Source organism: Centruroides vittatus, unplaced genomic scaffold (genome assembly GCF_030686945.1).
Source record: "Centruroides vittatus isolate TY-2023 unplaced genomic scaffold, ASM3068694v2 contig_364, whole genome shotgun sequence".
Taxonomy (NCBI): Eukaryota; Metazoa; Arthropoda; class Arachnida; order Scorpiones; family Buthidae; genus Centruroides; species Centruroides vittatus.
This window is the reverse complement of record NW_027122188.1, coordinates 1,767,493-1,781,835: the sequence shown is the minus strand read 5'-3', so window position 1 is coordinate 1,781,835 and position 14,343 is coordinate 1,767,493. Positions and strand designations below refer to the sequence as shown.

At 31.5% G+C, this 14,343-nt stretch overlaps 2 protein-coding genes across 2 annotated transcripts in view; one reads left to right on the top strand and one right to left on the bottom strand.

The window, feature by feature from the left end:
- The window catches only part of LOC136975092 (SLAIN motif-containing protein 2-like), a 47,126-nt gene that overhangs the window by 17,112 nt on the left and 15,671 nt on the right, over positions 1-14,343 (top strand). The window contains exons 3-4 of the mRNA XM_067270094.1: positions 1,032-1,118; positions 8,306-8,533. Of these exons, the coding sequence (XP_067126195.1) occupies positions 1,032-1,118; positions 8,306-8,533 (315 nt within the window). The remainder of the gene's footprint in view (positions 1-1,031; positions 1,119-8,305; positions 8,534-14,343) is intronic.
- On the bottom strand, positions 2,742-4,761 carry LOC136975090 (protein FAM200C-like). The gene is made up of 2 exons (XM_067270088.1): positions 4,649-4,761; positions 2,742-4,544 (listed from the first exon to the last, which is right to left on the bottom strand). Exon 2 carries the CDS (start codon positions 4,148-4,150, stop codon positions 2,759-2,761), a length of 1,392 nt encoding a protein of 463 aa, XP_067126189.1. The 5' UTR covers positions 4,151-4,544; positions 4,649-4,761; the 3' UTR covers positions 2,742-2,758.

Here is a 14,343-nt window from a genome sequence, read left to right as displayed (position 1 = left end):
TTCTTTTTAGAATTATAATTATATAGTTTACATAAGTCTATGCCAGATAGCTTGAAAATTGTCTGATGTCTTCTGCTCATGGATCTTCCTTTAGTGTAGCTATCAAGGGAGTCAGGAGGCAAGAGCTGGTGGGTAGAGCTTCGTCTTATGGTGGAGTCCGCTCTCTTCAAGATATGTCTGCCCCAACAATTGGGGGTATGCCCTTTTTATCCTCACTAGTGTGGGAAATAAATCAGGTGACTTACATTGTTGTGGTCCTAAATTCAAGATGTGTCATCAGTTTGGCTGGTGAGAGCCATAAGAATTTGATGACTTGAATGGATTGTTTATACTCTCTGCCAGGTCCTGCAACTTTTTTTATGATATAATTTAAACAAATTCAAAGTTCTCACATGTCAACAATCAAGTGTTGGGATTTATCTTGGAACCTTTCTCAAAATAAAGGAAAATATTTTTGATTGTGTAAGGATACTCGATTGTCTTATGTTTATTTGATGAGAGGGAAAATGCAACGGAAATGCCAGGTGGAGTAAAAATGGATTTTTTTCCACGTTATACTTAATCTAATTAATTAATTGCAAATTGCCCCAGAATCTCACATCATAAACACTTGCTGATGAAAGAATAGAGGATAGAGATTCCATAGCATGTATAAAAGCCATAGCATGTTTAGTAAATAAAAGTCCAGAATTTTTAGAACTCAGTTATATTGCAGTTTTTCTTTGTCTCCCAACAATCACGATATAACAAGGGGCTACTGTATTTAACAGTTTAAATATAAAAGAAGATTAAATTACAGCACTTAAAATGTTTTTTTTTTTACTGTAAAAGTATTAAAAAACAAAAATAAAAATGTTTTATATGTAAATTATTTTGTATCTTTACTGTATAATTCTTTTAATAGCATGTTTTATTATTTTTAATCAAAATAATCTATAAAGTGTAATTAATTGATTAAATATTGAAATTACAAATTTGATCAAATGAAACTGTTACATTACTTAATTGAAATATTTAATTTTTTTTTAAAGTGACTCCAGGGCAAGATCAGTCCAAAAAGCAATCAATTTCTAGGATACAAAAACCTAGAGAAATTCCTATCAGAAGACAAAGTATTGGTAAGTTCATAAAAACATATAAAATATAAATACTTTCATTTTTAGTATGTAAAGTTTTTTGGATTATGCAAATTCAAACAGTTTTAGAATAGAGCAATAAAATTGTTTAAAAAGTTGAACTTACAACATTTGGTTGTTTATAAATAATTTGTTAAAACACAAAAATTAATTTTAGACAAGAAATATTGACATTATCATAAATGTAAATGTAATAAAAAATTAAAATAAAGATTTTTAAGGAATCATAACAAAACTCCAATGAATGTAAAATGCCACTCAGTTAATACTGTATATAGGTATATTTACTGGATTGTATAGTAGGATGGAGAGTTTACTGAGTTCAGCATTATAAATGAACTCTCTGTTCTACTATACAATATTTGGCATGAGTCATCAATCTATAATGTACTGGATTTTATAGTAAAGTTGCTGTAGACTTGTTTGGACAATATAGGGAGTTAAAATAAAGTCAATCAAAGAGGATTGAAAAAGCTATGATAAAAGAGAAGAAAGAAATATATTCAGATCTTCATCTGATATTATAAAATATATTAAAAAATTTTCATTTGAATCTTAATATAAGTATGCTGAAAATGGAAATTTTGATCATCAAATAACGATGGTAATCTAACCTCATATAACCTTGTTCTTGTTCTTGTTCGCGGGTTTATACTGGAAGGTGTAGCCGTTATCGGCTTTTCTTCCGATGCGCCGCCTGGTGGCTAGGTGAAGCGGCCGGTCTTGTAAATGTACCGCTCGAGGGCTGAGATGTGATGGCGCGGGTCTATGCCCGCGTTTGGCCAATAAAGTTGGTTAAGATGACGAATCAGGTGCAGGTCCAAGGAGAGGACTTGGCCCAACTCCCGACGGGCCTCGTCGTACGCCGGACACACCAGCCAAAAGTGGTCGGGGGATTCCTCCAGCCCACAGTGCTGGCAGTCCGGTGTAATATAACCTTTCGCTAGTATGATAACCATAAGTTTTTGTGGCGTGTTCTTCATAAGATTTTGGAAAATATCTGGCAATATGTTGTCATTCAATCTTCAAAACCGTGACATATTGAGATTTGTTTTAAGTCAGTCTCTTAGTACAACACACTTGACAGTTCAATTTGTTCTAGAGATTCTTTGTAGCAATCTGGCTTTTTGACATTTATGTCCTCAAATCAATTTGTATGACAGTGTTGTTTTGCTGATAGAGGTATAGGCCTTTTCCTAAAGTATAATCACAATACTTGTAGTGCATAACTGTCCAGGATATGTAAATAGAGTCCAGAATTTATGGCTTTGTCTAAGATGACTAATAGACCTAAGCCAAACTGTGAAAAGTAGCTCTAAACCATAATGCTGCTTCCACTAAACTTCATTGTTGAAATAATACAGTTTGGAAAGTATCTTTCTTCCACATCTACTACATTTAAGAATGACTACCCATCAGATTGGTAGATTATGCACTGTTGACTCCATTGTCTAAAACACAGGCTTCCATTGATTACAGTCCAAGATTCCAAGATCTATGTCTTTTGATTTGTGAAGTTGATTAGCAGATGAGCTAATTTTGAAAGCGATTTCTTACAACTGTTGTCAAAACAAAGAAACGAACTTTTAGTAAATAAAAATAAGATATTTTTAAAACTTAATTTAATGTGATTTGTGGACTTGATGCTTTTTACACAGCGATTTTATATCTGGCTCAAGCTTAGTTAGCTTAAGTCTCAAATCTCCACGTTGTGTTATATCCAGACGATTTCTTTTTTTAGTCAACAAATCACTCACAGCACTAAAGCCACATTCAGCTAGATATGAAGATGGAAACGGTAATAAGAGTTTTCTTGCACATTTTGTGGTATTGGGGTATTTTGCTTCTGTTTCATCGCAAAGCCATGCCATCGCACCTTTAATATTAAATAGAGTTATTACAGATTCGTCACTTTGCAACTCCGCGAGTTCTTCTTGATATTGCAGATTGGATATATCAGCTAAATCCACCAAAACTGGTTGCACCATCCATGTCGGAAAATTCATTTCTTTTAAATCAGCAAATCTCTCTTTAAAATCCGTAATTAAAATTTTTAAATGATTAACAATTTCAAGTATTGCAGAGTCAGAAACATTACACTTGTTGAGCCAATGAAACTGTTCAAAATTTCTGTTACTTAAGTGTTTCTGACTTAATTCTAGATTCTTAACAAAACCAAATATTTTTGCTTTGGCATCGACCAGTGTTTTGCTTGGTCCTTGTAGTTGCTTGTTCAATATATTTAGCTTCTCAAAAATATCGGCTAAGTAACTTACATATGCTTTGCCATTTGTTGTCAATAAGAACTTCATTTCAGGCTTATCAATTAAAAACTTTTTAAGCGAATCAAACAACTCAATAAATCGTTTCAAACAATTCCCTTTTGATAGCCACCTTACTTCAGTGTGTAGTAACAATTGTACATGGTCTTCATTTTGCTCCTCACAAAATAGCTTAAATAAGCGCTCGGTTTTAGCGCTGGCTTTTATCGAGTTAATGCATTTGATAACTGCATTTAGTGTTTCATGGAGGATAGGAGACATGTTTTTAGCCACCAAGTTTTCTTTATGAATAACGCAGTGAATAAGGGTCATTTCTGGATTATCAGCTTTCATCAATTGTAAACAACCATTTTTCTTGCCCATCATATTGGGGGCACCATCTGCAGCAGCACACGAAATAACATTCTTCATGGGGATCTCATTGTCATCCAAGTAGCATTTGAATATGTTGTAAATGTCTCTCGATTTGGTAGTGCTTTCTAATTGTTTACAAAATAGCATTTCTTCTGCAAACTGTCCACGTTCAATATATCTAACATAAGTGATAAGAACGGCCTCACTGTCTCTTAGAGTTGACTCGTCCATCTGCACAGAAAAATTTCTGGTTTTTAGTTTCAAAACAAGTTGTTTTTCAATGTCATCGCCCATCTCGTCGATCCTTCGGCTGACAGTATTTTTACTAAGAGGCATTGCTACTACATCCTCGTCATCTTTTTCTAAAACGGTTTTCATAAAAGCAGAAATAGAGGGCTTTATTAGATTCTCCCCTATTGTGTGGCTCTTCCCTGATTTAGCAATTAACAAAGAGATTTGTTAACTAGCCTCTTGGATACGACTATTTGTTACATTTCTAGACGTGAATATTGAAGTAATTGTCGTCCTTTTCTCGAACTTTTCCTTCAATGTTTTGAAGAAACTTAAATCTGAATTAATATAGTCCTTGTGTTTGGCCTTCAAATGTGCTTCAAGCCGACCCAATTTCATAGATTCGTTTGTCAAACATTGCTGGCATATTAAGCAAAACGGCATCCTCTCATCATTAACTGCTGGTATGAATCCATATTTCAGATATTCCTCTGAATATTGACGAACTTTCTTTTTTGTTGTTCCACTCATTTTTTATGGGCTAAAAAAAATAAAATTTTGTAAAAATAATTCAATATGGCAGAGTAAACGTAAATTAAGAAAAAATTGTTTTTGTGTAGATATACATCTTGCCGCAAGTAATACTAGGGATAAACGCAAGCCCTGAAGATTCCAGAAGATTAGATTGCGGGAATTAAATTCTTATGGACTCCTTTATCAAAGACACTCCTATTAGAGATATTCAAACTAACAAAAATAGCACAATTTATTAGTTTATAAATATTATCAATAGTTTTAACTTTTTATATAAGTTTTTAAAGTTTAAATGTTTAAAAAATAAACAAAAATTATTCAATACGTAAAAATTATATTATACAACATGTATCAATAAATTCATTTAATCATATAAATGACAGACAATTAAAAATATTACGACATATAGGTGTTAAAAATATAAGAGTTAAATTCTTAGAAAAATTTTGCAAAAACGTTGTTACTTAGCGACTTTAAAAGATACAAGATTTCTGCGACAAGAGATACAGCAAAGGGAAAAGCTGAAAAGTTACAGTAGTGAACCGAAAATCGGAATCAATTGGGGACTGGGGTTGTTCAGATTAGGGATTTGTTCCGATTACGGTTTATGTACGAAAAAATATATTAACCTGTCAGATGTTCAAATTTTTCTCCGTTGCGTGTCGCTTCGTGTTGAATTTTCGTCGATTTTAAGCCTAACGAAAATTTTTATAATAATAATCGAGGCTATCGTATCGTTAAAAATTATTTCTGCATTTTGTACAAACAAAATAAATATATTGAAGAATATAAAAACATGAAAATTATACTTTAGAAGTAAATTTAGTATCAAAAACGTTCGATTCAGCACGACACAGTCTGACTGAAAATCGTGCCGATTACCGGCGATTCCTATTACCAGGGTTCCGATTTACAAGTCTCTACTTGTACTTGCAGACTCTAAGTAAGCATAGTCTTCGGCTTTTTGACATTTATGTCCTCAAATCAATTTGTATGACAGTGTTGTTTTGCTGATAGAGGTATAGGCCTTTTCCTAAAGTATAATCACAATACTTGTAGTGCATAACTGTCCAGGATATGTAAATAGAGTCCAGAATTTATGGCTTTGTCTAAGATGACTAATAGACCTAAGCCAAACTGTGAAAAGTAGCTCTAAACCATAATGCTGCTTCCACTAAACTTCATTGTTGAAATAATACAGTTTGGAAAGTATCTTTCTTCCACATCTACTACATTTAAGAATGACTACCCATCAGATTGGTAGATTATGCACTGTTGACTCCATTGTCTAAAACACAGGCTTCCATTGATTACAGTCCAAGATTCCAAGATCTATGTCTTTTGATTTGTGAAGTTGATTAGCAGAGAGCTATTTAAATATTAATAGTAGTTTGGCTAATGGTGTGTGGCATTAGTCAACGTGATTAGTAACACATACAAAGTAATTCTTATCATGTGGTATTTTGTGCACTTCAGATTTGTCTCAAATTTCATTTAGAGAACACAGTCTTTTGTAGAACTCTCTTGTCATGTTCTGTCAGCTTTGGAGGTTTATCAGGCTATTTCATGGCAGATTTATATTCTTTATGTCTCAAGTTGTATATCACATCAGAAATGCTTCTGAAATATCACTTATAAAGAGCTTGTCTTTTTGGTAATCTGTTATCAATCTGCACTAGAACATCATTAACTTTGGCCAAGGCACTTTTCATTCCTAATCATGGTACTATCTCATCAGAATCCTAAGACCCTATTTATAGAAAGGCTATGCTATTAATGAGAGGTGATAGTGAGAATTAATTAGAGAGGTTTTAATAGTAGAACAGTGTAGTCAATTGATATTAAAATGCTTTGCTTGTTGGAATTATTTTAGTCATTTTTTATATGGCAGTTATTTCATTATCAATAATGAAGAATTGCCAACTAATAAAGAAGTTCAGATAAAGTTTGTTGTTGGAAATATAGAGTTGGGCAAAATGCATAATAGGAAATAAATAATGAGGCTGCATAATATAAGTAATGAAAGAATATATTAAAACTAACAACAATAAACAGATAAAGATATGCCATTTTCATATCATGTACATCAAATCTTTTTCATCATGTTTCTTGAATAGCATGCCAAGTATGTGTCCACCATTACAGACGAAGCATTTCTCCAAGTGCTAAACAAAATCCTCCATCACACAATACAACATGTCTAAGAAAATGTTTTGCACAGTGTCTTGTGTGTGTCCTTGAGAATCAGTCAGTGATTGAGAGTCTACGGTAAACACCTGACTCTTCAGATATCCCCACAAGAAATTCAGAATGGTTAAATCCAGTAACTGCACTGGCTAATGAATGTTCCCAAATCTGGTGATCAGTCAACTAGGAAACACATATTGCAAGACAGCCATGGATTAGCAAACAGTGAAGGCTATTGCCTTTTTGTGTTGGAACCACATTTGTGATAGGTTTTGGTTGGGCAGTTCCAGAAGGAAAACATTGATCACTGTTAACTGTAATGGTATGATCCTTACAAGGAGATGGCTAGATGTTGTTCTCTCCGATTCAAATGAAACTTGGTGAGAATGTAGTCCTAAATACAAAAAGTTCTTTGTCCAAATAATAGAACCCATTTCTCAAGTGTTTCTGAAACATGAACCTCTGAAAATTAAGTGTTCAGCTTGTTTTTCAGAAATGCTTGAGAAATGGATCCTATTATTTGGACAAGGAACTATTTGTGTTTAGGGCTAAGTGCTCACCAAGTTTTGTTCAATTCAGAAAGGACAACGTCTGGTTGTCTCCTTGTTAGTGTCTTCAAAGAAATATGGGTTTATGATGCAAAATGATGCTATACCACATCACACTGTTACATATTCACTATGAAACAGTTTTCCATGCAGCGAGAGTGGTTTTATGGTGCCTAGTATTGGAAATTCTCACTCCTGGATAGTTCAAAATGGGTCCCATCAGACATCATGTGATTATTCAGGATTTGCAAATCAGCTGCAAAGTGTCTAAGAAAGTTTGTGACAAAGGTCCTTTGAACATCTTTGTCCTATGCTGTCAGCTGTCGTATGACTTACATTTTGTAAGGCTAAAAGTACAGGTCATTGTGAATGATGGGGGATGAAGGAGTGAGACAAAATTTATAGTGCTAAGGCCTACTCAATGGTCAATTGTTGAGGACTTCAGATTAGTACCTTATGGGCTTCCTGCACTTACAAAAGAAGTCTGCTGTGTCCTTAGACAGCCAGTGCTTATTTTCTTACTGCATGATTTAGTTCTAAAGACTGCTTTATCCATCTTATAATTTCCAGTGGTCAGCCCAGGACTTTGTAATGACATCCCAGCTCAAGATGGCAACAAAATATCCTTTATACAGTGGTGGAGATCCATTAAAATAAGTCTCCATGGCAAATACATGACATTCTGCCAACTACGAAACTATGATTACTAACAGTTCTCCTTTCCCAATCTAGCTGAAGTCCATATCCTATGAATGTGCAGACAACACCACCATACTATATGAGTCAAACCAGGTTATGTATCTTGCTCAATCTTGTACTTGCAACTGGTAATAAGATTCAGTAATTTGTTTTTCAGTATGACAAATGTGTCAGAAAATGAGTCTATGCAGGAAATTAAAATATAAGATGAAAATATATATATAATATAATAGTAGTAGTGGTTTGGGCCATACTTATCACAATAAAAAATTTTACCAAAGACTTTCTGATTATCCTTCATAATTTAACAGTTACTGTAATTTACTTTTTATAGGCCAACCTCGTGTCTTTGATTCTCGCACTTTTACTCGCTCAAGAAAAAAGAGAAATTCAATTGAATTACCTGTGATAGAACCTCTTGATTTTACTGATGCAGCTGAGAAGGATATATCTACAGAAAAATCTAATAGTTCTACCTTAGAGAAGGATCTCAGTATGTCAAAAATTTTAAATTTGACAGATGTTAGTGAAGTTCAAGAAATAGCACGAATGCAAGAAGAAAGTAAGTCATATTTTAATATAACTGGTTTTGTGTATGAGTTATTTAATTCTTTGAAGATTTACATAATACAGTGGAACCTCTGTTAACGAACGCCCCAGTTAATGACCAAATCGGTTAACAAACTTTTATTTTGCAAAAATTTTGTTTCGGATAATGAATGTAATGGTATTCTGTGTCAAATTTTAGTTGCTTTTAGGCAAGCATTGCTTTTCCGAATGTTTGTGCTAAACTTCTTTTTTCAGTTTTGTGATTTATATATTTAATCAATATGGCATCCAAGAAAGAGAAAAGTGATAGTGGCAATAGAAAACGACAATGCAATATGAACAACAATGCACTATCACATTTGAGAAAAATTTTGATTAAAAGAGTAAGACAATCAACTTTAGATCAATTTCTTGTTCCTTACCAAAAGAGACCTCGACTCGAAGAATCTCCCGATGAACTGCTACCTGTTATTTTTTTGGAGTGGAATTCCCTTTCTAAGCATTAAACTCCATATATCTCCACTCCTCTGCCACCAATTATAACAAATGAAGGTATGTACAGTGCTATTTTATTAAATAAAGTTTACATGCTTGTTGCTTGTAATGATAGATACTATGTTTTTCTACATTTTCATCATAGAAAACCTATTGTATTTTACAAATAAAATCACAAAAATTTTGGAGGCTAGAACAGATAAATTGTATTTGCATTAATTTCTATGGGAAAAATTGCTTTAGTTAACCACATGGAGTCGTGGAACAGATTAAGTTCATTAACTGAGGTTTCACTGTAATTACTTGAATAATTTTAATTAAAATTTTAGAAATACTTTACTTTTAACAAACACACACAGACACTTTTATGTGCTATTTCCAGTACAGATGGTTAATAAATGTTGAATAAATGGAAGAAAACAAATGTTTTTGGCCATTTTAGTGACCCTCCTTAAATTACAAAAACTTTTTCACACCTTTAAATAAGCTTTTATGCTCAATAAAAGAATTTTTACAAACATTTGAACAAACGAAGACATCTGAAATACAGTGCATTCCATACTTTCGTGACATTATATAAATTAAAATTAAAGATTACTGCATATTTTTAGGGAATAAACATAACATTCAATCTAAAGTTATCAATGCCTGCCATGCTTGCAGCAGATTTAGTTTGTCTTAATACATCTTATTAATCTGTATTAATACATCTTCCTTTTATTACATGCTTATAAATTTCAATGGTCTTGGCAGTTCTGGGCTTTTGAACATTCACCTCTCTCCATTAAGGGAAACCACTGGGCTCACAAATTGGACTAATGCAGTATGTACAGTACCTCCCTTTTTGGATGTCATATGAATGTTCTTTAATTCTGGTAGTTAACAATCTACCTGTGGAGCCTATATATGCTAAACAAGTGTTAAATCTCATATCCACTAATAATAATCTATAAATCTCAGAATCCCTTTGTAGGTTTATTTCATCTTTACCATTAGTTAGCAGTTTAAATATAGTAGGTCAACTTGTATAGACTATTTTTTTGTTTATCTGAGTCATTATTTTTGTATACAAGTTATGTAACATAGGTATGCAGTTTAGGACTATCCTTTTTTGATTTGTGCAGTTATTCATCTTGCTATCACTATTGCTTTTAGCTTTTATATCTCAAATAGGCTGAAAATAAAATTTGTGCTGTACCCATGTTTGAAGGCAATTTCCCTATGTATTATTTCTTGTTTAGTGTGTACTTTGAGAGAGCAATGAGTATACTAACAAAGAGTGAGTGATTTAAAGCTAGAGTTAAGCCACAGTTGTTAAATGCTCATAGGAGATCTTCTGTTTTAGGCTTGTCTTTCCAAATAAAAATGTTGTCTACATACCTCACATACAATTCTCTGCATGAAAGGATTTGCTGTTCAACAAAATATATAACCAATTTGCATAAATTTCCAGATAGGGCTTGCCATTGAGACTCCTCACTTTTGTATGCTTGTTGTATTGTTGAAAGCAAAAAAAAGTGGAGTTGTATAGTAGGCTCAGAATCTTTTGATGATATCTCTGTGTATCCTGTACTATAGTGAATAGAGCATTCCTCAGAGTGTAAATGCATAGTTTAAGTTTTATTGAAGGGAACAATGATGTGAAGTTCATTACTGAAAGGCAGGGATGGGGAGTCAGTGGAAAAATATATGACTCCTAACTCCAATTCTCCATCTCTGCTGAAAGATGCTCTGTGCCTGTTAATTCAATTGATTTTAACATGGATATGAGCTCCAAAGGGTTGATCAAAGTGTATTGGCCATCTCTTTTAATTTTAATTTATATAACATCATTAAAATATAGAATGCACCATATTTCAAATGTCTGAGTTTATTCAAATGTTTGTAAAAAGTACATTGGTAGAAATTCTTTTATATAAAAATGAGAAAAAGTTTTTGTGTAAGCTAAGGAAGGACATTAAAGTAGCCAAAAACACTTGTTTTCTTCCATTTATTTAATGTTTAATAAACATCAGTGCTGAAGTAGTACATAAAAGTATTTTGTGTCTGTTTGTTGAACTGCTTCTGCATTTGGGAGTTGTCTACTTTACTTTTAATGTTTGACTTTTCTGTCTTATAATAAATATATAAAATTGTACTTCATGAAATTGTTATAATTTCTAAAAAACATATTTTTTGTTTTTTAAAGAATAATAATGAAAAATGCATACTATTTTATATTTATAATTATTTCAAAAATATAAATATCTTGAAAATGTATTCTATTAATATATCAATGATATTGAAGTTTTTATATGGAGTAGGTAGTTAATGTCTGAACATAATATGAAACATTAATTGCTTTTAGAATTCAGATCCGACACAATATGAATCTGCATATACCTTAATCATATTGCTATATTATTTACTATGTAGTCACAGTTAAATTTCATTGTATTATCATATGTAGTTCTAGCTAGTTATGAATACATCCATTATCTACTATTCCATATTTTCATGTACTTCTGAAATAATAATATAACTAGTTAACTGAACAACATAGTTCTTCAGTTAACTAGTTATATTATTATTTCAAATGTGCACATTTATTATCTTAGAAATATTTATTTCAACCACCATTCTAAAAGAAAAATGTATAGTTATTTATTATAATAGTGGCATTAAATAATCTAAAAGTATTGTTTTTAAAAAATTTAAAGTAGAATGTCCCATTATCATTGGCATACAGGTTTTTAAATACATTTAACTGTACTCTGTATCAGGAGTTCATTGAAAAAACTTTCATGATTGTATTGTTTTGCTACATATTCAATGTTATATTTTATACAGTGATAAGATTTTTTATTAAAAGTTTGACTGAAATGAGTAATATACGTACCTTTTACCATAAAAATAAGTTCGTTAAATAAAAATTCATACACATATTCCTTCTTTGCTGTTTAGCTTTAGGATGGTCAACCTTCAGTTTACTAAGATGCTTAAATGAAATTAAATGAACTATAAATGTCCTGTTGTTCTAATTGAAAAACAATTAAAACTAACAAAGCTACATGTAATAGTTATTTATAGATGTGCAATGCCTTATTCATCATCATCCAGCTGCTTCGTTGTGGGCATACCAAATCCATAATGTATGTAAAAAAGTCCTCTATGGTGACTACACCAGAAAGAAAATAAAAAAAGATTGTAATTGCTGTTAAGAAATATAAATAAGGATCTCTTGCAATATGTTCACATTCTTTTATATTTAGTCTTAGATTTTATTATCCAAGATAAAATTCAATTATTTTGGACAGTTCATAAACTGTCCAAAATAATGCATATTTCAATAATAATTAATGAGTGAGAAGTTGTTATAAATTAGATCTCTGGATTGGAGATTCACACCACACTACCTGGGCATAATAATAGTAACTTTGAGAATCCTGTTCTATATCATAAAATGTTTGAAACATTTTTATGAATTTAATCACTTCTTTCATTCAGTTAATTCAATGTTTTTAAATATTGTTAATAACATTGGATAACAAGGCAGTTATTTACATGATGTTATAATTGATATTTGAAATAATTGTTCTTTTATCTTATCTTTTCTAGATAATTTTTTTTACTAATATTTATTTTATATTTAATGATATGCCAATTTTTTTTAAAATTTCTTAGACCAAAGATACTATGTAATTTTCATAATGTTTCTAGTTCTATAAGCCCTTCTATCTTAAAATCTATTAAACATGTATATCATAAACATTATTTCTTTCACCTAAATTAGTAAAATCAAATATTTTAAAAAAATCTTACATAGCAAGAGATACTAGTGATAGACTATGATTTTGAAGTGATCCTTGCTTTTCATTTTGTTGTAGAAAATATAAACAAAAAACTAAGTTAAAAATTATTTTGTTATACATAAAATTCATATAAGTGTGAAAATAAAAACAGGTGCTATGGTTAGTGGTGCTCAAAATATTTTCCCTTAAAAATAATGTAGTGGTTAATTCTTTTGCTTATTCATTCATGTAGCTCACTATAAATTGTATTCTTTGAAATGTTTGAGCAAGCTTGCACTGAATTTTTCTGGGGTTCTTGCAAAGTTTGCAGTTGTAGTTCATAAACAATTGCTTTCAAATGATCCCAAAGAAAAAAGTTTAACAGGTTGAGATCTAAAGATAAAAGCATGCCATGGAAATGGTCAGCTCATCCAATTCATCCTCCCAGTAGGTAAGCATCCAGCTATGTATTAAATAGTTGTTGCAAAATGAGGAGATACTTTGCCCTGCTAAAAGTAAAATTTCTTCCATTTCAGTAAAGGTAGATTATTCAAAAATGGCAAATGCATATCACTTAAATGCTGAATGTATTCAATTCCATTTAATTATCTTGGTAAGAAGTAAGATCTTATTCTGCATTAGTAAATACTTCACCTTGCATTCAGTCAAGGATCGTGTTTTGACATTTTATGCACAGCCAATGTGGATTGTTTTTAGACCAGTATCAACTGTTTTAGCTGTTTATAGTTTTGAAAAGATGGAAAGTGATCATCATCAATGTTTATTATGCACATTAAATCAAGAATTTGAAGTTGAAAGTTCATAAACTTGCTGCAAAACTGTTCTATATTTTGTGATTCATTTTCATGTAAAAACTGGCTATCTTAACACTTACGTGGGATGATCTTGTTCCTCTTCAGAATTCTTTGAACTAACAACTGGGAATATCCATATGTTTCCTTTCTTTCTCTTATTGACACATGAGGATCATAAAAAAACAGCTTAAGACATCTGTCGTCTTTTCCAGCCCAGATGCAGACTTTTCTATTTGTCTGTACTTTTGCTGACCCACACTATAAGTCTCTCTGAACCTACAAACTAATTGTCATATAGTTTCCATACTTGGGTTTGGTCATTGTGAAAACTTATGGAAACAGCTGTGGGGACCTGTTAACAATGATTATTCTCACTAAATAAAAACATTAACTCAACACATTCTTGCATTGTATAATGTACCACCATTTTTTTACATTTTAGAAGTTAATGACAAGGACATTTTCTTATGTTTAAAAAAGAATTATTAACAATATTTGTAGTGTCATCTTGTATTGCATTTAATATATTCACAAAAGAGATATAAAAATTGAAATACCTGATTATTTCTGTAAAAATTCTATATTTGCACAATTTTAAAATTTTTTGCTTTTAAACAATATTTGCTATATTTAATTTATTTTAACAATAACACTTTCACATTTTTAAGGAATGCCTTCCTTTTGAAAACTTACTTATCTGCAACAGATTGTGTCTGTGTGAGAAGTCTACCTTTAAACTAGAG